This window comes from Drosophila nasuta, chromosome 2L, assembly GCF_023558535.2.
Source record: "Drosophila nasuta strain 15112-1781.00 chromosome 2L, ASM2355853v1, whole genome shotgun sequence".
NCBI lineage: Eukaryota > Metazoa > Arthropoda > Insecta > Diptera > Drosophilidae > Drosophila > Drosophila nasuta.
In genome coordinates, this window is record NC_083455.1 from 21,653,090 (window position 1) to 21,679,954 (window position 26,865).

General features: G+C 38.5%; 1 protein-coding gene across 1 annotated transcript; it reads left to right on the plus strand.

Annotated features, from left to right (window-relative positions):
- On the plus strand, positions 1–26,815 carry LOC132796533 (insulin gene enhancer protein isl-1). Its single transcript, XM_060807737.1, has 9 exons — positions 1–887; positions 19,366–19,555; positions 20,253–20,383; positions 20,462–20,650; positions 23,647–23,767; positions 23,833–23,995; positions 24,057–24,272; positions 24,979–25,165; positions 25,254–26,815. Exons 1-9 carry the CDS (start codon positions 743–745, stop codon positions 25,526–25,528), a joined length of 1,617 nt encoding a protein of 538 aa, XP_060663720.1. The 5' UTR covers positions 1–742; the 3' UTR covers positions 25,529–26,815.
- Positions 26,816–26,865: the final 50 nt, after the last annotated feature.

The window sequence follows — 26,865 nt, forward strand, 5'->3', positions numbered from 1 at the left end:
GTCGTCGTCGTTGTTGTTGCTGCTGTTGTGCGTTACGTTAAGCAACAACAACATCAGCACACACACACACACCCTAACAATTGTCGGTTGTCGTCATCGGTAACTGCCGTCGCATTCGCATTCGTCGTCGTCGCTGTCGTTTTGTTTGAGAATTGAGAAACCAAAACGGTTTTTTGGGCCGTCGCCTTTTTGGATACGAGATAACCGAGAAAACTCTGCGAAAACTCCCTACCTATGGCGTTATTACATTTACCTGTTCGCGTGTGTTCCCAACTGTGACAACAACAACAACCAACATCACCAACCAACAACAAGCCACATCCAGCAGCTGCAACCACAATCTCAACCACATCGTAGGCTCAGCTTAAGTCTCCCCCGACAAAAGAGTGCGTGCAAGAAAGTAAAGTAAAGCAACAAAAAAAAGCTAACAAGAAAATAAGAAATATATCTCGCTATATACCGCAACAAGATACAAAAGTATCTCAAGCTAACTAAACTGTATCTGTACAAAAAGTGCCTTAAAGCCGTAGTCGCAAACGCAATCGCATTCACATTAAACGGAGTCGCAGCGTCGGATCCAAATTTTTGGGAGAACAGAAAACGTAGCAATAACACAACAACTTTTTGCTCAAATGCACAAAAATCATTTGCGCGATTTTTGAGTTACCGACTTTTTTGAGTTTTTGTTCCGATTAATTTCTCAATTGTGTTTTGGGTGGTTGCCGGTCTATAAGCCAAATATATGGTAATGGCAGAGATTGGTGGCCATTTGGCTCACCAGCTACCATTGCACAATCATAATCACAATCACAATCAAACTGGATTACAGCCATCGCTGGTGATGAATCATCACCTGGATTTGGATTGTCACGGCCATGATGTGATAAGTAAGTACAACAACAAAACAATTACTACCTTCTCCCCAAATACTACGTCCATATATAGTATGGCAGATATAATCTCAAAGTGCCCATAAATCGGTTCATGCATCACATTCTAATTGCCCCCAGAACAGCCGTCGGTATTTCCCACGTCTCTTTCTCGGTTCGAATAAAAACCAGTTTACAAATCACAGAAGCCGGCACAAATATCGCAAAATCTAAATGAGAAACTATAGTAAAGATCAAGTGGAAGATACAATATATAATACTTGTTATAATACACTTAACAACACTTTCTAATTTAAAACAATTGAGTTCTCACTAACTCCGCATTTTAGAAACCAAAGTACTTTGTTTTGAAAGACCAAACACTTTGAAAAACATTTTCAGTATGTCCGAAATATCTTTAAACCTTTTCTGAATACTGTTCGGTTTTTAAAACTTAATCAGATCACATATTTGTTTAAGTACCACTTATTTCTACTCTCACCCAATGATCAGATGATTACCACAATTATTTTGTGATAGAAGTAGTTTATCGAGGCGTATCTAAAAGCTAATCCTTAATTATAGCGATCATCACTGAACAATCGAATCATTTAACTGGGGCAAACGAACTCAATTACTCACATTACGGCTAACTATGTAGTCATAGAGCTAGAACCTCCACTCATCACATCCCGTATCATATGCGACTAATAAAGCTATTTAAACGAGTTAATGACTTATTTATTGTCATTGTCGCGGTAAAAAACAAATTAGACAGAAAACAACAAAAATTTGCAAATTAAATTGCCATTAACCTTTCGAAAAATGAACAAAAACAAAAAAAAAGAGAGATCAAAGTTAAAAAAGTTAATATAATCAGAAAATTGACAAGTAAAAGCAATTCGTTCAACTGTAAAATAAAAAAGACTCATCCATATTTTGTGGAATTGTCACATAATCAAATACAGAAAAAAAACATAAATTTGTTGACATTAAAGGCTAATAAAATGACAAAAGGCGTTAAACATTTTGATTGCTTGGTTTGTCTAACAAATAGACAACTCAGTTTAAGTTTTTGTTAGTTTGTTTATAAGGTGAAACACTTGTGGCATTTAGGAAGAAATCTTAGCAATTTAAAGTTGATAATTTAGGTCAAGGCTAGCATTGTAATCGAAGTTTAAGTTCTCTTTAAAATAATCTACATTTAAATTGTACCTCATTATTGCTTTATCAATATTAAAAATACTGAAATGGATAATAATCAAAGCATTAATCTGAATTTCTTCGAGGTTAAAACAATTATCTTTAATGCAATTTAAAGTCAAAAGTTAATTTAGTGAATTCACATTTTTTATTCAAGCTTCAGAGAATAATTAAGATTTATATTTAAATATACTTTATTTGCGTGCACTGATTAAAATTATAAAAGATAATTGGAACGTTTTAAGAAACAAATTATTGTTGATTTATGCCATCTCCCAGGAAGCCATAACTCGTATAATGCATCTTAAAGATACAAATGCATAACCATATATCAGATATATTGAATTTTAAGTACACGACGAGAACTTAAAGCCCTGCTATCTGACAATTACACTCGAGATGCAGTCCGAAGATTATATGGCAACAAAAAGCTGATTTAATGGTTCCTTTTTTTGGAAGGTCAACCAAAAAACCCTTAGACTTTGGTCGTTTATTGCTGTTATTGTTTTGTTTTTGGGCATTGTGGCGGCATTAACTTTTAAATTATAGCTGTGTTTTATTTTAAAGTAGAATATAATTTTTTGTGCCAGCCGCCCAATTAATGGTTGAATGACATTTTAATGCGCACCGCGCAATTAAAGTGCGCGAATGCAAAAAGTAAATTTATCGCATGCGATAAATGCATCAATTTTACAACTGACAAATTTTTTCGGCTAGCCCGGAAAAATGTTGACCATATTTTCATACCACTGAATTTCTAAATTATTTTCATGCATTTTTAAATGCTTGCCAGCCCGTCCATGAGTTAACCAAAAGTGTCATTAAAAAATGTTCATGTGTGTGTTTGTGTTATAAATGTGGCAAAATATATTTTATTTAAATTTTATTTGACGCTAAATTGTGACAAATGTTAGCTGCCAATTTTCTAACCAGACAAAAGACCGCAAAAACATGCAGAAAAAAACAAGTAAAAAATGTTTTACGTTAGACGAGAATACACGACTAACGTATACTCAGTGTCATTGCTATAAAAATAATATAAATATTAACAAAAATTTTGATTCTACAAACAAGGCATTATCTTTGAGGAAACAGAAAATTGACAACATTTGGTTGATTGATTGAAAAGCCAAAGTTATATTATTTTCCCTCAAAATCTTTATATTTTAAAGTGCAGAAGGGACTGCAGAATACAGAAAGACAGTCGCACATAAAACGAGAGAAAGACGAAAAATCATAATCATAAACACGTTGTTCATGCAGTGGACACTGAATAATAGATGAGCCAAAAACACCAGCAACGACTCTAGTGAGTGCTGCAGATACATTTTGTATCTAATAGACAGTGGCTGGATGTTAGCTGAAAGTGTAACTGCAACTGTCCAAAATGCAGCCGCATTGTAATTTCAATTTTAATTAGTTTGCACTGCGCACACACTAAATATTTAATGCAACTAAATTTTAATTTAAAAACTTTGCCAAAAACTAAAAGTTTGTGCTCGAAACCAAAAAGGAAGGTTGACGGAGGGGGAAATAAATTGAAACTTGCGCACAGAAAACTAACAAAACTGAAGGCAAAAACTTATTGCTCGCTCGTCTCGAGTTGTGAGTATTTCAGATTTTGTTTTTTTCTTTAGTTGAATAATATTTGAAATGAAAACAATTTCAGTTGCCGTATTTTATTTTCATTTTCAATTTTTGTTTTTCAACTCGTCTGTTTGTCTGTCTGTCCGAGTGTTGCTTTTGTTGGTTTGTTGATTTTGTGCGCCTGTAAACATTTTAATGAGTTTTTCATGTCACAGGCCCATTGGCTTTCCCCACAGCTAACCCCGTACCCCCCCCCTCTTTGGCTAGCTCGCTCGCTCGCTCGCAATATAACCGGACACACACACATGTCGTTGCTAACTTCTCAAGTAGTCGTTAAATTAATTAAATATAGTAGAAGGAAATACACAAAAGCCGCTCGAGTTGAAGTTTTGTTTACACAAAGCGACACTTTTTTTCTTCATTTGTTATTTTTTGCTCGGCTCGAGTGGAGTTTGCCAATCTTCAAATGAAGCAGAAAATAGTGAACCGAAATTAAGTGCGTTGTGATAATATCTATATATTGGATTTATGAAAGAATACTCTTCGAAGGGGATTTATGAAGGAATGAAAATATAAATATAAGTTTGACTGTATTAAAGAACTTTTCTTTAACTTTTATAAGTTCTAAAATGACTTTAGTCACAAAAAATATGAGTTCAAACTATTTACTAATCTTATTTCATTCTTTTGTTTATTTCGAAAAAGATTCTAATCACACACCACAAGAACCAATGAAAACTTTTCGGATTAATAACTAAAACAAGCGTTCAAATAATATACAAATTTTGTTGCATACTTCGTGACAAATAACAGTTTTGTTATTCGTTATGTTATTGGCAGATTTCCCCTCGTTCTTGCCACTCTTGATCTGGTTTTGCCGGACGTCTAATAAAATCCATGGTTTTTATGCCAAACTCGTTAAAAATTGACAATTATTTGCGGTCATAAAAATCAAAACGATTTTCATTTTATAGTTTGAGGCCAATTGGCCTCAAAAATCTGCATGCATCGCGATGCTGTGTGTGTGAGTGTGTGTGTGTGTGTAAATTTGTTTACCATAATTTAATTAAAATTAATTAGATTTAAATGATTCGCAAGCTAATTTAAATTTGTGAATTGTAAAAAAAAAACTTTGGCAGCAGCAACAACAAACAACAAAAACGTTAACAAGTTTTGAAAGTTAATTGTGAAAAATTGACTGGGCAAATGTGCAGACAACAACAAGAAGAAGCAAAAGCTAAAATAATTTTACAAATAATCGGTTAAATGACAAAAACAACATCAGCAGAGCTAAAGAGAAATGTGACTTTAAATGTTTTGGCCATAAAAGGCAAAGTTGTTTTTTTTGGCGAAGCTGTTGGAGAATGGCACAAAGCTTACGGATGGGATTGCGAGATAGAAACGGACAGCTAGATGGATAGATTAACTACATATATAGGTAGTAGTAGTAGTTGTATGTAGGGTGGCTGGTTATATTTATAAAGTGTCTGAGCGTGTGACAGTCATAAAGCTTCGTGAAAGGCGAATGGGTAACAGATTGCCTCTCGTGGCCATAAATGTTCTACACACATCATTAATCGTACATAATTTGATTTTGTTCAAGATACGAAAAAGTCTCTAAGAGCTACTTAAAAAATACTAAATGCATACAAGCTTCTTGATTAGCTCTTCTTTTTTTGCTGAGATTTCAAGTCACACTTTAATATGAGCTGTGTGTTGAAGGCTAGTGGAGCAAAAGTGAAATAAATCGATTTGAATTCAAATTACTTATAGAGATTGTTGTTTAATTTTTCATTTCAACAATTTACTGCCTTTCCAATATTAGCAATCTATAATTAAATTTCTCTGCACTTTAAATTTAGCTTTGAAATTGTGCTTTTAAGATTAAATTTAATTTTCTGTTTGCTCATCTACTTCGTAAACTCAATTTTCACATAGATTTCGAATTGTAATTCCAACTAATTTGCTTCCTCTCTGTATGCCAATTTTAGCCCCCTTCCTTTTTTTATTATCATTCGATAACTCATTATCATTTTTACGTTGGCTAATCAGTAAAGCAAATGGGCAAAAATGTTTGCTGCTGTTTTGATTTTTTTTTTGGTTTTTTGCTCATCTGTGAACGGAAATTCCAGGCATAATTTTCTAATTTCACAAGTCAAACGGACGCTCCAAGAGCTGTTAATTAAAGAGAGGCTACGAAAACAAACACAACAACAAATCTCGAGCAGCATTTACCTGAAATCAAAATCAAATTCTACTTTTGCGTATCTCCTCCAACTGTCTCACTGTCTGACTGCCTCGTCAGTCGCCTGTTCGAAGTCCCTTTCAACACACAGACTGAGAAATACATGCGACAAATGCATTTCAAATGTGACAACAGGCGCAGGCGCACAGCTGTCTTTCGGGGTTCTCAAATTGTGGTTCGGAATCTGGGTCCGGTATTTATTTCGTTTTTGTTTTTGTTTTTTTTTTTGTTTTAGTCCCCCGTATCAAGCGCAGCCCGCACAGGTTTCAGGCTAACACACAAGTAGTATATATATATTGATCTAGTGCCGGACCCAAGTGCAAAATCAGATAAGCTTCGTTCAGGGTTCTCAGTGTGTTTTTTTGGAATTTATGATTTGCGCCTAAATAACTTTATCACCCTATGCAGACAGCCTGACAGCGGGAGCAGGAACACACAGAGCAACATGAACAGAAACTGGAGCGGGAACGGGAGCGGGAATGGGATATACACAGTGGACAGTCGACAGTCGACAGTCGACAATCGACATAGTCAGAGACAGGACAAAAATACCTAATATCGGGCCGGAAACCCGAAAAAAGCAAACCCATAAAATATAGACGAAATTTTTAGCGAGTGGCGCATAAATTTTGTCATGTGGGTGTGCCAAAGGAGACCATTTCAATGCCCTATAATCAAAAAGGGTTAACGCTGCAAATATATTTCACACATTGTTTATATTTATGTCAGTCGAACATGACAAAATTAAAATGCCAGAAAAGTTAGCTTTAAATATATGGCTGTGCGATTAATTGAAGAATTTTTGGTAGGAACTTAGGAAAGTATAACAAACTTTATTAATGCAAGCATTTTTGCATAAACTAAGAAAAGTATAACGAACTTAAATGATGAGTAAGCATTTAGAAGATAAATGCAATGAAAGTGTTGGATTAGCTTTATTTGGAATATAAGAATTAATAAAAAGAACTTTTAATTTTGAGAGAACTTCTTATTAAGAAAGTCAAAATCAATAAAGAAAAGTTAAATATGAAACATAAATAAAATATTCTCATGCATGAATTAATAGCAAAACTTTTTAGTTTGAAGAGAGAACTGCTTATAGAAAAAGCAAAATTTATTAAAATTCACAAATATTCTTATTTACACTTTAAAGAGTATCTCTTAGACGAATACTAAATTCTAGCATTGCAAAGTCCCTTGTTGTTTGAATGTTGCATTCTAAGTTGTAAAATATTAATTGCATAAGCTCGAAAGCTGCAGTTTAACTCGGAGTATCCGACAGATAGTACGCAGCTTAAAGACCAAATGATGTTGTGGCCTAATTACAGCGCGTGTGTTCAAGTGCGAGTTCGAATGGAGTCGCTGTCTGACCTGGGGACCCAGGCCTGGGCCTGGGCCACTGGGCATATTAAAGCAGACTAAAGCGGACTATTAAAGTGCAATTAAAATTGTGAGCTCTTAAAGTTCAGTCAAGGTGTCAGCGCTTGTCAAGCGCGCTCAGCTACTGTTTACCGACCAGGCAAAAACGAATATTAAATTTCAAAAAGAATAAAGAGACAGAAAGAAGAAAACAAAATTAAAGAGAGCGAGCGCAGGGCAAGGCAGGCAGACTGAGGAACTTGCATTTTGAGCGAGTTGCACATAAATCAACTGATAAATAATGCCAAAATTGGTTTTTGCCTGGCCAGGGCTTGTTGCATGCCACGCCCGTTTATCGCGTGTGCTTTTTGAATGGCCAGCAACAGAAATGAGAACCAGAACGAGAACCAGAGTCACAGTCGCAGTCGCAGTCAGAGAATCAACCACCAAAGTGAAACTCCACAGAGTTTCGTTGTTGTGTTGTGTCTCTCCAGGCGCTCATTAAACGGCGCCTTTTGGCGTCGCATTTCCCGCTGGGATTTTCGGGGGGGGCGCATGTTAGTTTTGGGCTGCCGTTTCAACTGGGCTTGGAACACCCGCTGCGCCATATGACACCTCTCTACAGCGAGTGTGTGTGTGTGTGTGTGTGTTGTGAGTGTGTTGTGAGTGTGTTGTGAGTGCTCAGGTGCATTCGTCTGACTGTCAGTTGGCCAGCAATGGAGCTCTGCGTCACTGTGTATTGCTGGCGTGTTGCATGCAACGCGCCACAACTCTTTAATGGCGTCGTTTTTAAAGCTCTTTTGGGGGGCGCCTCGCAGCCCATATATCTGTCTCTCTCTCGCGCTTGCGCTCGCGCTCTCTTGCCTCACTTTTTACGAGTGTCATTTTTATAACCCGCTTTTAATGACTAATTAACCATGAGACAATAAAAACAAAACAAAAAACAGTAACAGTAACTGAAACAATAACAAGAGAGCAATAACTTCCAACAGGATGCAACTACAACGCATTCTCAATGTTAGATTCTTTTAAAACGAGAGCAAAATCCCGAGATTTGGTTACATCAAATAAAAATAGAGCAAAAGTCGCCGACAAGTCGCCAATGTGACGATTGAGAGACGCCACCGGCTCAATTGATGGCGTCAGCTGAAGTACACCAAATCGAAAAAAAAGAACTAAATTTGTAAGCGACACTTGTATGAAGTGGCAGCAGGACTTGCCTTATATAATAGGCATCTAAAGCAGATATATCGCATTACACATCAACTACTTTTCCGCATCGAACGAGAGAGAGAGAGACATTTAGCATGTCGCTTGTTTGTATTGAGAGCTCTTAATCTCAAGTATCGTCTGGATATTCCAGCCAGCCAGACGAGAGGCTATCAACAGGTTGACCGCCCCTCACAAGCACTCTCTCTCTCTATCTCACACACACTCTCATTTCCTTACTCGCTCTCTCCGACCGCTTGCTGTGACGATGTCGAACGTCGGAGGGTCGCGCTGCGGGGCAACTCATTCAAAAATTAGATGACGACGTTGCGGTCTGGAGACTGGAATTGAAGAACGAGCGTAGACCGTAGACCGAGGCTGGCAGACAGTAGCCTAGTCTGGCTAATTACCGTTACCTGCAAAATATTTTGACTTGCAGCGAGGATATTATATCGTTATATGCCTGCCTGCCTACCTGCAACTAAATGTGGCTCATTATGTCAAATTGAAATGTTGCCAGACATCAAACTGGCCAAACAAGTTGCACATCTCAATGTTGCCAACTTTGGTTTATGTGACACTATTATTTCGACCATGGTTTATTACTGTTTCCCCTTCCACTTCCCCTTCCCCAAAACAAAAACAATAATTTGTTGTCATTTCGTACACAACACAACACAACACAAAAAACCAGAATTAATCAAATCAAATAATTTGTGAGCGAATAACGAAACAACGTCACAATTATGAAACATAAATCAATGCAAAAACAGAATGCTAAACTCTTTAAACTGGTTTCGAAAATTTACACAAAACTTGTTGTCATCTAGTTATGGCTATTGAGAGCTTGTCGAAATATGAATTCGTTTTCATAATATTTATGATATTGCCAGCGTACAGAATTTCCGAATATTGCAGCTAGTTAATAAAAGAAATAGTTATAAATATATCAGCAGATAAATCAACATCCGAGTTGAAGTTTATTATTCATCTGTGTAGATTTAACAGAATTAATTCAATTCAAAATTCTCTTATACATACTCTGAGGAATTTAAAGCAAAAACTTTTAATTTCATTTAAAAATTGAAATGGAAATACTTTTTATTGGCTTTAATATTTTATCAATATATCAGAATACTAGAATAGAATCTGTACATGAAGCCATAAAACTGTTGGCAGACATTTTAAAGTTATTTTAATGCAAATGGAAATTGATAACTTACGCATCAAATTTAAAAAAGCCCTGTGAACATAATTTATACACATGTTTTCTTCATATGTTGAGGCTGCTAAGATTCTAGTGTTGGCATTGGTAGCTTGACCATCTGTGGTTATGCCTACTGGTAACAAAATGTAGCTCATTATGTCAAATTGAAATGTTGCCAACGAAGTGTGAAACTCGCTGAACAAGTTGCAGTTGGTAGGATATATGTAGGGTAAAAAGGGGATTCGTCTTTAGTTTTCAGTTCCAGTGCCGAAGAAGTTCCCCCTCAGCAACGTTTTGTCGCCTAAGTGGGCAGCAATAAGTCTTCGAAGCCAACGCCAATGAATCATAGCATCAGGTGTGAGTGTCTGTGCCTAGTGCACAACGCAGCAGAAGTGAGTGCAATGTGGAGACCTCAAGCAGGACCATAAAGCAGGCCTACTTAAAACGCCATAAAACCAGCAATTTATATACCTTCATTGACCAGTTTGCCGGCATCACAGTCAGACTCAGACTCAGACTCAGACTCAAACTCTGACTAAAACTGAGACTGAGACTGAGACTTGCAGTTGGACTCGAGTTGCTGCTGCTGCTGCTAGCAATCAACGCCGCAGATCCGGGGACAGTTCAGGAACAGTTCGAACATGCCGCAGCGGTGCAATGCTCCTTTGAAATTCAAATTTTATGAAGCTCATTAAATATAAATTTGTCGTTCGTTCGTTCGTTTGGCGGTGTCCAAAGATGCAGATGCCAAGAGGGACAGAGAGAGAGAGAGAGAGGCAACGCCAACAACAACGACGATTGCAGGCAGCCACAAGGCATGTCAACAGCAACAGCAACAACAACAACAACAGCAACATCAACCGAGATCTGTGGCTCTCGCTTGTATACGACACCCAAATAAAATAATATAAATTAATTAACAAAACGAAGCCGAAATGAAGTTAAAATTTGCATGAACAACGCGCAGCCTTTGGCGGCCTTCCTTTATTTTGTGAGCCTGACTCCAAATGAATATTTTGATCGGCAACTTTAGACTTTAGACCATTTCTGCTGCGTTCGTTGCGTTCCGTTCCGTTGCGTTGCGTGCGCGTAATCGACCAGCTTCAACTTTATGCACATATAAATATTCACAACATATATACGTATAGTATATATATTTTGTAGTTACTCTCAAGCCAAGGCATATAAAAGGACCACAACGAGATGCCAGAACTGAGAATGACTATAAGATGACGGCGTTAAATGGTCAGCGCGATCTTCACCAGCCATAAAGCAGCGGCGGCCTCTTTTAATGAGGTCTTAAGTTTTTATAACGGTGTACACACACACAGTCGTACTCATACGCACTGCGCAATGTGCATAGGAATGTGGCTTTAAGGCACACCTCAACTCTCAATGCGAGGGCCAAGTGAGCAAAGCAAACGCTTAAAGGCATCTCTAGAGATGAGCACTCGAACGCATGCTTAAATTTAAGCATAAGCAAAAGTTCTTAAAAGCTTAACAAAGTTGGGGAAAAAATGTGGAAAGTGCGAAAGAACAAATAAGGGCTTCTAAAAAAGAATAAAAATATTTAAAGTTATGCTGAGAAGTTGGCGGCATAAAATTTAAATAATCAGAAATATCTTACTTTAAATATTATATTATAATATTATTTTCAATCAATAACACTTATTAGCAACAACTTGAGTTGAATATTAATCATATAAGACTGATAAAGTTATGCAGAAATAAATAACTCTAAAATCATTCACCTTAAGCTTAAAGTTCTGTCTTTATAAAATGATTTTTTTCACTATTAAATTTGGATAGTTCAGCATTTTAAGCACATTTCGACTAAATTTGTCTCTTTTTCTATCTTTTTCAAGAAATTTATGTATATTATTGTTTACTAATTGGAATATTTTGATTGATTAAAGCTTAATAATGATAAACCATAGCTTAATAGCAAGTTCTTTAAATAGAGAAATATGTATATTAATATTCGAGTTTATTCTAACGAAGTTAAACTTGAACTGCAGTCAATTTAAGCTTCCTTTGCTCCACACATTTCACATCATTAATTAAATCCCATCCTGCTGTTGATTTGCTCCTCTCTAGCTGCAGTTTTTTGTAGAATTTGCAGCATTCAAGTGATATTTTGCCGACTGCTGCAAGTATGTTGCTAACGCATGTTGCACGCTGCACGTGTAGTCGATAGAAGGGGACTGTGGGGGATGAGTGGGGGCTCTGAACAGCACAATGCAAGAACAGCAAAAGCAACACCAAGAAACAACAACAATCGCAAGTGCAAAAGGTGCGCGCATGCGCAACAAAAACAGCAACAACGACAACACAACTTGAACATCCCCGAAGCCCGAAATGCAAACAAGACAAACGTAGTTGTTGTTGTTGTTGTTGCTGTTGCTGCCACAGACAGTCAAGAGTTAGCTGGAAGGAAGGAGCTGCCCGAGAGAAGAGGAGAGCTAGGCTAGAGAGGGCGGGGAGTAGGAACGAAAGGGAGCTGCTTCGCTTGCCTGGCCATGTTTGCGCAATATTTGCGACAAATAAAGCATAAAAACTGTTAAAGTTCACACGCGTCAGGTCAAATATTTACACAAGCCGCCTGCCATCGAGAGCAAAAACAACAATTGCAAACACACCAACACCAACAGCAACAGCAACAACAGCAAACAAACTGTAATGCAACAATGTGCCACACGCAAATCCCCACAACAAATCTTAAACTCACATAATCTTGGCCAAAAAGCAAAACTGTTTTGCTAATTAGTCGAAAAAAAATGGAAAAAGAACACGGCAAATGCCAAACGCATTTATGATAACAGCAAAGCAAAAACTGCAAAACTAGTTGAATATGTAAATTCGTTTATATTTGGTTTTTTTTTTTGTGGGGCGTCTGAGCTGTCAGCATTTGCAACATGTTGCATGCGGCCTTAAAAGGTTAAACTGCATTTTGATTTCCAATTTGGATATCGAATTTGTATTTGAATTTCAATTTGTTGTTTAGCTTTAATTGCTTTTCTTTATACACCGCGCAACATTTGCTGTGATGTGACGCGCGACTTTTTCGAGGCAAGTTTTCCACGTTCAACTTGAAGTTGAAGTTGAAGTCGAGTTGACGTTAATTTGACACTTTTTGACTCTTTACTGACGCTGAGCCGTCAGTCTACAAAAATTGGATTCGAATTGAATCGATGGCTTTCTCTCTGTGAACCTTTCTTGTCGCTTGTGTTTTATTGTTCACTGACTTTTTTGTTGTTGTTAGGGATTCCGATCGTTGGTTTATTTCAAGGCGCCTTTTTTTTTGGCCATTGGCGACACTTGTGTTAAAACACCATAAATAAATGTCGCGCGCTTATCAAACAGAAACACTCACATACTCATACACACAGAGTACACACCCAGTGGGATCCTTGCGTCGGCGGTTGGGCCAAGACAAATGCGTTGTCAACGCAACCTGCCTAATAACCCATCATGATCATCACTTAGCCCGCGTGTCCAAGATTCTCTCTCGCTCTCTACTTTGTTGCCGTACAATCGAGCCGGTTGTACAAGAAGCTCAGAGGAGCTCAGGCTCCGACACTATCGCGTCTTGTCATCTGTCTGCGCGCCAAGCAACACGCAACACGGCAACAGCCACAGCAACAACAACAGCAACAACAACAACGGCAACAATCTGTGGCAGCATTCTGAACCGCAGTCGAGAAGAACTCGGTCGGTTGCAGTTGCCTCGTCTCGACTCGTCGGCATTTTGTTTCACACACACACACACAGACACACACACTCACAAAAAGGTCATTTCCGTTGCTGCTGCTGCTGCTTGCAACACCACTCAAATATCTCCCAGTGTATGTGTGTGTGTGTGTGTGTCTTTTGGCTGGCATAAATTGTGTTGCAGGCCCATGTCCATTTTGAGTCCAGGCACTCTTTGATGTCGCGGCATTGGCAGCTTCTGCCGCGCTGCTGCTTGCTGCTTGCTGCATGTCTCGTATTCAAATTTGGCTTCAATAAAACGACAGCCAACAACTACAGCAACCACAACAACAACAACGATCGGCCAATACGAAAATCAAACACTTCAAAGTGTCTACAGCCGGCGGCTTCTTTTGGTTTCTTCTCCGCTGCTTTTTTCATCTCCACTCTCTGTTTTTTTTTTTGTTTTATTATTTCTTTAGTTTTATTTTTTTTTTTATTTTGGAATCGATTGAATTGATCGAGCCGATTGATTCGAATTCGAAGCCAACTGTTCAGTTCTGTTATATTTATATTGACTGCGCTTGGGATTACACACATTCATTGGAGAGTTTGAACGCCACGCGCGTGACACGAACAAATCTGTCTATCAATCAAATTGGTATACAAATCAGGCTTAAAGTTAGCTAAAGAGAGCAGAAAAGAGTCTGAATATTCAACACACGAATAGCTATGCTCAAATTGTTGCAAAAATAGCTCAAGAGTTATGCGAAATTTAATATCTTAATAGCTAGAGGTGGAGGCTCAAATTGTGTCTAGCATAAAAAAATAATAAGAAATAACATTTTGGATAGTAATCATAAAAAAACAACAACAAAAATGATATCTACAATTTTAATAAATCTCAAATTGCTTCCTTATTTGGCTTTAAATTCCAGCTCATCTCTGGTTTTTAATATCCCAATTAACAAGCAAAACAATAACAAAAATTAAGAAACTTTAATACAGGGAATCTTCTAATCATAAGAAATCTTTTTTTTTTCAATGTCAATTCAATAGCTGATTATTCAGCCGTTGCTGTCATCTCTAGTTTCTAGATTCCAATATCAAACAAAATAAATCCTAATCTCATCACTTATATTTTCACCATAGAATTTAACTCATTTTGATATAAGTTCCAACAGAATTAAAATCTCTAATATTAAAAAATTCTGAACATTTTTAAATGGTTTCAAAATGAAGCTCACGTTGTCATCTCTAGTTTTACAATTTACTCTTTCGCTTCATCTGTTTCACGGCCTGTATTTGTTTTATTATTGCTGTGCGTTGTGTTCCCCCAACCGAAATGCTCTTTGGTGTTTTGTGTAATTAATTAGGCAAATTTATATGTACAAACATACATATTTATGTTGTATGTAGTATGAAGGTACAATGTATATTTATGGAGCGGTCTGTTGTTTTTGATGTGGCCCATAGCAAAATGAAGATTACGTTGTCATTGTCAAAGCAACTGCACTTAATTAAGCCAACTTAAGACACACAATCAGCACGATTGGGGACTGCAGAAACCCCAAAATTGCAATACACAGAAAGAGAGTGAAAGATAAGAGAGAGAGAGCGGGAGTGGAGGAGGCTTGGACACAGACAGATATAGAGGGACCACATAATTGATAGGATCCAGCAAGCAGAGACAGACAAACAAATCAAAAACCACAAAGCTTCCTTCCACACAAAAACCCAATGACCAGCTGGACAGACAGAGAGACAGATGAACACCGAAAGGGAAGTAACCCAAACCCAAACCCAGCCCACGCAAGCACAGCAAAACAATGACCAACGAATGTTGCCTAATCAGTGGAGAACGTCCAAAAGGACCGAACTGAATGGACAGAGAGAGATATAGGAAGAGAGAGACGGAAAGGGAGGAGGATGAAGGCTGCGTTCGTTTCGTACTATCTACAAAATTGATGAGTCTGTCAAAATGTGAATTCGAGAAATCGAAATCAGCGGTCGATTCCGTGCATTCGGCACGTGTTCCCAAGCGCTGCTTGCTTGTCATCATTAATTTTTTAAGCGTTTCGCTTTGCAGGCCAACTCAAAACGAAAAAAAACAAAACAGGTAAACCATCAAGGAAAGGAAAAAATCGGTTCGTTTTATTCCTGGAAAAATGACAAATTTTCGTAGAAGTCACGCGGCAGCAATCACGAAAAAGTTGATAGTTTTGCCGTCGAATATATATTGTGGGGGCGACTTGTTGTGTAGCTTGTAGCTTGTATCTTCGGTGTCGCTCGTCGCATTTTTATGAGCATGTGAAATTCCTAGTTTTCGGCGGCGGCACTTGCTTTTCAACTGTCAGTGGCTGCGCTTTGTATTTCATTCAACAAATGCGCCATAAATCAAAAGGTAGCTGCTGCAGACTCCACACAAGCTACACACACATACACATACACACAGACCCCAATCAGGCAGAAGACCCGAAGCAGACTTAAACAGTAGTTGCTTTTGAAATCGCGCGCATATCCGCAGAGCTTCCATAATTTTTTCATACCTCAACTGGGTGCTGCGTACTGAGTGCGCTGGTCTCTCATCGTTTTCGTTTTCGCTCTCGCTCTGGCATTTGTATCTTATCGATGCTTTGCATTTTGCATGTTGCTGTTGTCGACAACAACAACATGGCTGCAAAAGCGATACTGCCAACAGAGAGCACAAGGAGCAAAGACTGAGCACAGCCATTGCCATTGCTGAAGACAACAAAAAAAACTGGTTAACTCTGCTTGCATTTACTCTTCGTTTTTTTTTGCGAGTTTCGATTTGGACCTTTTGAAAGATTGCCGACTGTGATAAGGCAGCTGCCGGTTAGCTGCACATCTCATACCATTTTGGCCACATTTTCGATGGGCGTTCATTATTTTGCCATGATATGTTTATTGCGAAATCCGTCAAGCTAGCACACAGCACAGCTTATAAATATCCATCAAGCAAGCACAAACACTTTCCTTTCTCCTCTGCAACTTCTACACGAACGAAACGCGTGTAATTAGATAAAAACGCTTAAACGCGCCAGATACACGTTATCAAATCTATTTGCTGTTAGTTAGCAGCCAATCTTGAGATACTTTTAGCTTCATGTTGTCTATGTATTTACAACGACAAATTGCTAGCTGAAGTAGATATATATTCTGGCGTTTTTTACCCTATTTAAAATTGGCAATAAGGAAAAAAAGGTTCAAGTATGGTACAACCATAAAACAATTTAACAACAAACCAAGCATAAAAATTCAACTTAAAGCCAAGATCACAGCGAGAGCAAACAGCAATGACATTGGACAAAAAACAAACACAACGTGTTGCCAGTTGTTGCTGTTGTCAGTTGTTTAATTGAAAAATTTATAGCCGAAAAATGGCAAAGACATGGAAAAATGACACGCAGCTTGCAAATGCTGCAAAATGTTGCAAAATGCTGTGCCGAAGCATTGCTCGTTAAAAGTGAAAAAGCCTCAACAGCCGCATGTGCCACACCTCATACACCCTCGCTTTGCCTCCTCCTCTGTCTCTTCCCCATTTTTGGATCTACACTCTCAGACACACACACACACACACATACAGCGAAAGCGTTGCCGCAGTGGCAAGGAAAAATTCATAGACGACAAACACGGAACGAAAATTGCATTTTTGCCGCCACCATCTGTCCATCCGTCCGTCTGCCAGTCTGTCTGTCTGTCTGTCCCAAAGTGTGCCGCAAAAAGCGCCGAAAAACGAAAAATCGCGCAAACCACGACGCGCCAAATGCCAAAGCCATCCCCCGCAGTGGCAACAACCCCCAAACAGTTTTTCGGGGGTCGGTTTTGGGACACACAACATGCAAAAGATACGCCGCAAAAGCGGAAAGACCCCCGAAAAACTCCCCAGCAAAAAAAAGATACAAACACAGCGGCAACGTTGGAGTTGCGCTTAAATTCCCATTACGACTCGTAATGGCTGCGGTGTGTGTGCGTGTGTGTGTATGGGTGTGGGTATTGGGGGTGTTGGAGAGGGGAGCAAAAGAAAAATGAAAACGCAGTGCGCAGGATCATTAAGGCCAACACCAACACACACACACACACATACAAGCACACGCAGGCAACAAACAATGAATGCGAAATGTTAGTCAGCAAAAGATACGCAGCCTGGAAATTTATACAAAAGAAGCTGTCCAAAAGCAACAACAACAATCAGAACAGTAAACAGTTCAAGCAATAACAACAACGAGGAAGAAGAAAAATGGTGGCCACGCACACACAACAATAACAAGAACAGCAACAGCAACAGCAACAACAACACATGACTGACTATATAGGGTAGCTTTATAGGCAATGCGAAATGCGAGCGAAAGCGAGATCGCACGCATTTTGGCGCCTGAGTGTGAGCGCAACAGCAATGTGAACAGAAAAAAGCGCACATGCCACGCAAAAAGGCAAAGGCAAAGGCAAAGGCTGAGGCTGGAGAGCTTCAAGCATGAAGCTTTGAGCTTGAGGGCTGCTAACGAAGGCCGACTGCTATGGGAGTGTGAGACATGAGTGAAGAGAGTGGAGGAGTGAGAGAGCGAAGAGCGAACGCAGTGTACATGGAAGTAAATGCTGGCGTCTGAAGTGCTTGGAAGCATGAAAGCAACAAATACACACAAGCAAAACGAGAAACACAGGCGAAAAAAAACTCGCCAAAAACGAAAAAAGAAAGAAGGCAAAAACAACTATAACAACAACAACTACAGCGGCAGCAAAGAAAAAGGAACAACAACGAACAGCAGCAACTTGTCTGCTCCGCCTTTATAAATAATTCATGTGCAGAGGCTGCGAGTGCGAAAGATACGCAAGATACACACACACACTATTACATTTATATGTATGTGCGTATACAGCAGCCGCTGGCTGATATACAAATACAACAAACTGCGATACGCAGCCACGTTTAAAGATACAAAGAGGAAACAGCCACAAAGCTTCGTGTGTGTTTCTCTCACTCCTCGTCTGTGTGTGTATGTGTGTTGATGGGGCGGGGATGAGGAGGCCTCAACGAAACATTTAAAACGTGCTAAACGCGCGTCAAAGTTTTTCTTAATTTTTCAACAGGCTAAAACTTTTTCCTGTTGCAAAAGTTCTTTTTACGTTTTTTTTTCTTGTTACGTTTGCCCTGCCATGGATTACAGCCCCACACACAGACACACTCACATACATTTATACAGAGTACTACAAGACGGAGGCTGTAAAGAGAAGGTAACGAGGAGGAAGCGAGAGGGCGCGAACTGGCTCTCGTACATAATGTGGCAATGATTGCATTGATTTTTTCTGCTATTCGCGAGAGAGGACAAGAGATTTGGAGACGGGGGCGACGCACGAAAACTTTTACCCCGAGTTGCAACTTAAATACTTGAAAACTGTGCGCGTCGCTTGGCAGATTTATGAATTTTTCAAATGTTTTTCGACAAAAGTTTTTGTTGTTCTTGGTTCGACCCCCCTGATGCCGTGGATTATTTGGTTTCAGTTTTGTTAATTAGCGCCATCTTTGTTTTTCGTACTTACTTGTTTATATTTGCTTACAGTTATTTTCGGACGCCGCATAATTGGCAAAGAAAAAAGTGCAGCGCCAGCTAAAACACAATTTAAGCGTTATGCAGACGCTTTGCATTTGCCGTCGGCAATAAAGCACATTATCACAATTCACAATACAATCACTATATATTTAAACACATTATTTATAAAAAAAAAAATGGTAATTTTGTTACGTTTGCCGCGCGCGATCGCATTTTTTCACTTAACAGTGCGTGGAACTGTCAACTTAACAGTGGTGTTAGAAAAAGCTTTACAGCTGATGTTTAAATGTAAAGCGAGTGCCATAGTGGCGAGCTTAACAACTGCAGTCATACCAGTGAGCTTATTAACGGTATTCAAGCAGCTGTAATTAAAATTTCAAATCCAAATGCATTTCTAACGGATATTTTCTTTTTTTATCATTGCAGAAAAACAACGTTTATCACATTGCGTGGGCTGTGGTGGACAAATACACGATCAGTATATATTGCGAGTCGCACCCGATCTGGAATGGCATGCGGCGTGCTTAAAGTGCCAGGAATGCAGGCAATTTCTGGACGAAAGCTGTACGTGTTTTGTGCGCGATGGCAAAACCTATTGCAAGCGTGATTATGTTAGGTAAGTCCACAAGAGAATCAATTAAAAATTGCCGCAAATACACTTCTCGACATTCCTAAGCATGTTGTAATCGGAATAATTAGTTTACTCTGACAATCTCAAATACCCTGCTACACGCTCCATTGAGCTGCTGATCATGCGCTTGGCCTTTTTCAATAGAAAACGCTTGTTGGCCATGTTAATTAGATGGAGCATGCCAACGGTTATTGTGCCAACCAGTTGTTGGGGGAGGCAGAGATTCTTGGCAACAGCTGTCGCTCTCACGGGTTTCATCATTTTTTGCGCTAAACTGTGTCTATGACGCGCGCAATGAGGTTTGAATAGTCAGTTGACTCTATTGAAGTGGATATGCCAAGTCTAGCCAAACTACTTGTATTTTGTGGTATTTGCCAGGCAAATCTTTGAATAATTGATTAGCACGTGCATGGCTATAAATTAACACTTTACTTGCACAAATGATTGATGTTCGCAGCGCAGCAGCCGCTGTCGTCGTTGCTGCTGCTGCTGCTGTTGATATTTTATTTTTATTTATTTTTGTATTTGTATTTGTATTTTTTTATGTTATTCAATAGCCATAAACAAGAGGCGGTCAGCACTTGAACTTATTCAAGGCTATTTACAATACAATACATTCACATTGCCAGCTAATCATGAGACTAAAATTCACTCTCTATATACATATTTGTATTTATTGCAGGTTATTTGGTACAAAATGTGATAAATGCGGTAACTCCTTTAGCAAAAATGATTTTGTGATGCGAGCCAAAACGAAAATCTTTCACATCGAGTGTTTTCGTTGTTCAGCGTGTGCCCGACAATTGCTGCCAGGTAAATACTTCACATCTCATCGCAATTTTCCCCTCCTTCTTTGGATAAACAATAATATTGATTTCCCCTTTTTTTTAGGTGATGAGTTCGCGTTACGCGACGCGGGCGCATTGTATTGCAAGGAGGATCACGATGTGCTGGAGAAATCATCGCAGAGTAGTCTAACATCATCATCGGTGGAGAGCAACAACAACATTAGCAGTAGTAACAACAATAATACAAATCTTAGCAATAATAACCATTCCAGCGAATTGGGTTCAATGTCAGGTGAGTGACATCAACAACTACTTTAAGCCAACCTCACCTTACGACTACCAAATAACAAGGCATTCAAGGCCTATATTCATCTCTCATTTAATTGACTCAAGTGACTTTTAAGTTGTCACTTGAGTTCGAGTTCGACTTCTCGTCTTGACATCGACTTGAAGTGCGTTTTATTATCCCATTGTTTATACTCTTAACTTTAGAGAATCTTGTGGGTTACCTTTAAGGGAGGATTTCGTAGGGATGTTTAGGTGATTTACGTGATTATAGTTGCTGAAAGATTAAGAAACTCTTTTCTTGACTGAAATAGAGTGCATCAATTTATTTGAAGCTGAGAAATGATTCTAAAACATAATTATCTTATGCTACAAATAGATTAGGTACTTTAATTTAGGAATTACTTCAGAAATTCCTTAAAGAAATAATGGCATCTCATTCATATTTGTAGTTACATGTTAAATAAATCTAAAGGATTGTTTGGGAAGATTTCAAGATTTGCCCTTATATAAATTTCCAGCATTATTTTTATATTTTAGTATAATTTGTAAAGAATTCGAGATAAATAAATTCTCAGTATTATTTCTCTTTCATCTATTTTTCTTCCAAATTTCTTATAAATTATGTTTATTTAATGTTATTCCTCTTTTGTCAAAGATTTCTTCTTCTCCTCAAAGTTCCAAAGACCTTCGCCCAAAAGTTCTTGCAACTTTATCAAAATACTATCCATAAATATTCAGTATTTTCAATAACCAGAAATAAGTTGCACCTGTCAAAACGCAGTCAACGCTGCTTGGCTAGTTTCCAAGGCGTAAAACTATTGCCAATTAGCGTTAATTGCGAAAAGCGACGACGACGACGACGACGGTTAACAGTGCTCATTGTTGTGGCCTAGTTATTCGCATAGATTGCAATTGCATCCTAATTAGGCTAAATAGCTTTTCACTCAATGAGGTAGTAAGATAAGGAAAGAGAGAGAGTGAGCATGAGAGAGTGGGTCGGCAGGTACAAAGGGTTGCGGTCGTGTTTTATTCTTAGAAAAACAGCGTTACATCCTTGTAAGCGATACGAGAGTCAATAGAAATCGGCAAACGTCAAACGTCAAACAATGTACGACAATTGTCAAACCATATCGTCAACATAATCTCATTGTTTAACCTGAAGAAGACGCAAGCAGTCAGCTGAGTGGAGAGTGGAGAGGAGACGCTGCAGTCGTCGAACAAGCCAACAGACCTTATCAACATGCGGCGGTGTTGTCAAAGTCAATGAAGCTCGTGTGCGGGCTTGAAGCGAACACACCGATAGAGAGCAAGACAACAACAAGTGTGAGGGGGGAGGGAGTCAGAAAGAGCGAGTGAGAGGGAGTCTCTAGGTGCCTAATAGTTTGACGGGGAATTCGCAAAAAGGTGTCAGGGGAAGGGACAGGGGCAAACAATATACTCGGCATTGCACTGAAGCATTCAAGCGGGCAAACATTGACAACTTCTTGGGAATTTTTCGTTTTCGTTTTCGTGCTTAGGAGTGAATCAAGTTTTGGGTTCTACGATCGTCGGATCTTCGATCTCTTGCAGCGCCTGATCAATCAGCTTCTTTCCGCCCGTGACTGCCATTCATAGGTTTTGCTTGCTGCCTGCCCACTTGTTGTTAGTGCCTCTGTTTGCTCTCTACTCGAATGCGGCACGCAGCGATGCCTCAACCTCTACCTCAAGTGTGTTTGCCAAACTGCGGGCCTTTGAAGTCAAGTTCCCCTAGTGGAATCTCCATTCGCAGTTTCCCAACTAATTCTCTTGGTTGCTTCTTGACTTCAGAAGTTTCCTAAGTCATATTTACAACTTCCTTTTTGCTTTTGAAATTCCTTGAAAAAAATGTGAAGTAATATTAGTTCTCTCCTTTCATTTGACAACAAAATCAGTAGTTTTACTTTTACTAGTTCCTTAAGAAGTTATCGATCAGATAATTCTCTTGGTTGCTTCTTGACTTGAGAAGTTTCCTAAGTCATATTTACAACTTCCTTTTTGCTTTTGAAATTCCTTGAAAAAAATGTGAAGTAATATTAGTTCTCTCCTTTCATTTGACAACAAGATCAGTAGTTTTACCTTTACTAGTTCCTTGAGAAGTTATCGATCAGATAATATTCCTAATTTACAAGTCAGTATTTCCCTTCAAAATACTACCTTGATATTCTCCAAGCTCGCTGAGAAATTTCCTAATCTTTAGAGAGTTTTGTTTTAGTTTCTTCCAAGTGTGAGAATTTGTTATATATAGTTTTTTGTACTCTTTATTTATTACGAAATAATAAGCTGCGCTAGTTTTTTATATCCTTTGAAGACTTTATTTCATTGATTTCGTCAGGACAATTTTCTCACTTAGTACTTGAACCCATAGAAGTTTCTCTACTGGAAAAATAGGAAAAACAATTTTTGTGTCAAGTTCGTGGCCTCTTTGATCTTTGCAAGCGCATCTCTTTAATTTGTATAAAAGTTTTTGGCAATTTGGCATAACTGAGCAAAAGACACAACTGTTTACAATATGTTTTTGTCAATATTTTGGAAGGCGGCTGCACCTTCAAACGAAACACCGCACCTACGATGAAAGATATCGCGATCGAGATCGATCTGCTTATATATTTGTTGGTGACTGGCGCTGCTTTTCATTCATCGATGTGATCAAAAATTAGATAACGATAACAACTTGTCGCGAGTGTTGTGAAACACGACTTAATTACGAGCCCCAAAAAAAAACTAAAGACAAAAACAAAAACAAGAACTTGAAGACTGGAATCACGCATGAATTTTGCCCGTGCCGCCGTCGAACATTCCAATTACCGCCTCAGGGAGGCTGACAAAAGAAGGGGGATCTATTTTTGGGGTGACATTGGAATTTTCAACTCATTGAGCGAAAATTTATCATTGCAACTTCAAAGCGTGTGCGAAAATAGCAAAAATGATTGCGAATCCATTGGCAACAATGCTTTAACTCTCAATTCTTTCTCTCTGTTGCAGATTCTGGCAGTGAATCGGGCTCACATAAAAGTATTAGGGAAAAGCGTCCCTCGGGTCCATCGGATGGCAAACCGACGCGAGTGCGCACCGTGCTCAATGAAAAGCAGCTGCATACGCTGAGGTAAGTTTCTACTCCCCTCGATTAAATAATGCAAAACTTAACAAGAATATATATATATATTATAGAACCTGCTACAATGCTAATCCGCGACCTGATGCGCTCATGAAGGAGCAGCTGGTTGAGATGACAGGACTTTCGCCGCGTGTCATCCGCGTGTGGTTCCAGAACAAGCGCTGCAAGGACAAAAAGAAGACCATTCAAATGAAACTGCAAATGCAACAGGAGAAGGTATGCATAATTTATTGAACTACATTAACATCAATTAATATTTGTCTTAAATATATTTCAGGAGGGGCGCAAGCTCGGCTATGGCGCCATGCAGGGCATCCCCATGATTGCCAGCTCGCCGGTGCGACATGATTCGCCTCTCAATCTGCAGGGTTTGGACGTGCAGACATATCAACCGCCATGGAAAGCCTTAAGCGATTTTGCCCTGCACGCCGATCTCGATAGCAATGGGGCCATCAATACGCATACGCCCGCATTTCAGCAACTGGTCAATCAGGTAAGAATAACAACTTCAAACACTTTTTGATAAGAAAGGGGGAATTTTAAGAGAATTTCATTATTTTATGAACGAGAGAGTCGATGGCCTTAACAGCTAGCATTCCCTTCTTTTAGTTATATATATATTATTTGGTATAATAATTAACATGAAAATAAATAAATAATATAAACGAGAAATATCCTGTAAAGGCAATAACTTCTTCAATACTAAATACAATACATAAGTATTTGAAAAGAATTTAGATTATTTGGGTAAATATAATTTGGCGTTTTTAATAAGCAAACTAAGTTTTAATATTCAAATATGCCAAAAGGTGTTAAAACATTTGTGTAAGTGATTTAATTTGACTACATTTATAATAATCGGAAACATATTAAGCATAAATATATTCATTACCTCATTACACACATTAAACACAAAATTAACACTTGAAACGTTTTCAAGGAGAGTACTGGCGCCATCTAGCGCTCGTTGCTTAACAGCTGTTGCATTTTATACTGAAATCAGTGATGAAAAGCTTCCCACAAAATGCCACAAATGTGACTAGATAGATATGAACATAAATATATATGTATATGTTAGGCTTATATAAAAAGTATTTATGTATGTATGTACTTAACATCATCATGGGACCCTTTTTTAAATAACAAACTTATAACGATTTAATTAAAATGTTGTGTTGCTTGTTATCTTTGCATTACAGATGCATGGCTATGATTTGAATGGAATGCCGGTGCTGCCGCCGCATCCGCCGCAGGGACCACACCCACCACCGCCGGGTCAGCAAATGAATGGGCCGCCCGGGGGCAGCAGCATGGACTCGGGCATAACGTCGCACCATCATCCGGATAGCACAGACTCGTACGTGACCTACCTGGAGAGCGATGACAGTATGCAAGGCAGTCCATAGGCATAACATGTCTATGTCACGAAAACAAAACAGATCGAATCTAATCTCAGCTTCTTTTGTTGCTCCAGAATCCAAGCTGGCGCTGACGCCATCGTCCTCGTCATCGGCATCGGCAGCCACATCGATCTCATCGCCGCCATCATCAACAGCTGCTGCCGGTGGTGGTCTTGGCGGTGGTCTAGTGGGCGTGGGCATGGGCGTTGGAGTGGGCGTGGGCGTGGGTGTTGGACTAGGTGTGGGAGGTAATGGCGGTGTTGGTGGTGGTGGTGGCAATCAGTCGGCAACGGAGCAACTCATGCAAATGCTGCAAAAAGTAACCGGCTCGCCAGCCTCAGTGCTCTGAGCGCAAGCGAAACTTTGTCAGCTGACAGCAACAGCAGCAGCGACAGCGACAGCGATACAGCTGCAGTTACAGTTACAGTTACAGATAGAGATACAAATGCAGATGCGGATGCAGATACATTTGTAGTTGCAGCTGCTGTAAAACAGCTTGCGGGCTTTTGTGCAATGTTGGCGCAATTTTACTCGTCTCGTTACGTTTTTTTTATTATGTTGTTGATTCGGTGCCAAAAATAGTCTGTAGGCCATTGGCTGGCTTTAAACTGGGTTCTCTCCTCCTCCTTCTCCTTCTGCCCCTCCCTCTCCACCCGCCCTTCACACAGCCCCACGGCGCCCTGCTCGGCAGCAGAAACGGAGACAGTTGCAAGTTTCATTTTTTTGCTGTTTCTTTGTTATGTAATATACACGATTTTTGTTGTTCATTTTTCGAATTAAATTAATTACACAAAACCAGAAGTAAAAACAAAAAAAAAAATACAAAATGCTCATACACTTGAAAAGTTTTAACAATAATTTCGCATTAAAAAAAAAAACAACACAAAACAACAAAAAAGCTCGTCAAGTAGGGAATTTCATTAAACACACAAAAATTGTACATAACTTTTATATATAGAAACAAAAACAAATCATATACATATATTTTCATTAAAAATGCAAACAAAAAACCTAAATGAAAGCAACAAAAAAAAGAAACACACAAAATTCATATGCATACATAAAAAATGGAAATGAAAAAACGAGAAAATTGACTATAAAAACAAAATAAAAGAAAACACAAAAAAACCAGAACCTCGTGTGTATTATATGGTATATATATCCCTTTATATATATACGACAAAAGTAAACTATAAAACCGCACTTGGCAAAGAGTTGTAAATCGAATTAATACAAAACAAAAAACAAAAAAAAGCAACTATGTTAAGTTCATTAAATTGTATTGCATTGCGAATGAAAAAGAAAAAAGAAAACATGGAAACTTATATAAGTGAGAAACTGTAACTAAATCTAGACTTATTTGTTAGTTTTTTAATATATATACAAATATATATGTGTATATATATATTTCCATTAACACAAACAAAATAAAAAAAAATATAGTAAATAAAACGAAAGCAAACTGTAAGGCAGCGAACGTACCAAGGATGTTTATAAATTGTTTCGTGAAACAACTAATGTATTTTCAATAATATTTAACTAATATTAATAATAAACAGTGCATAAGTAATTTTAGTAACTATAGAAAATGTTTAAATGAAATTACAAACGAAAATAAATAACAAAAATCATCACACTCTGACGTTGTTTTTCTTATACACAATTTGAATTTGGAATTTTACGCGC

Excerpts from the sequence above, each read along its gene's own strand:
- LOC132796533 (XM_060807737.1), top strand. The coding sequence starts at position 743 with ATGGTAATGGCAGAGATTGGTGGCCATTTGGCTCACCAGCTACCATTG. Across the intron at positions 19,556-20,252 it reads TGCAAGCGTGATTATGTTAG|GTTATTTGGTACAAAATGTG; the intron begins GTAAGTCCACAA and ends TATTTATTGCAG. Across the intron at positions 24,273-24,978 it reads TTCAGCAACTGGTCAATCAG|ATGCATGGCTATGATTTGAA; the intron begins GTAAGAATAACA and ends TTTGCATTACAG.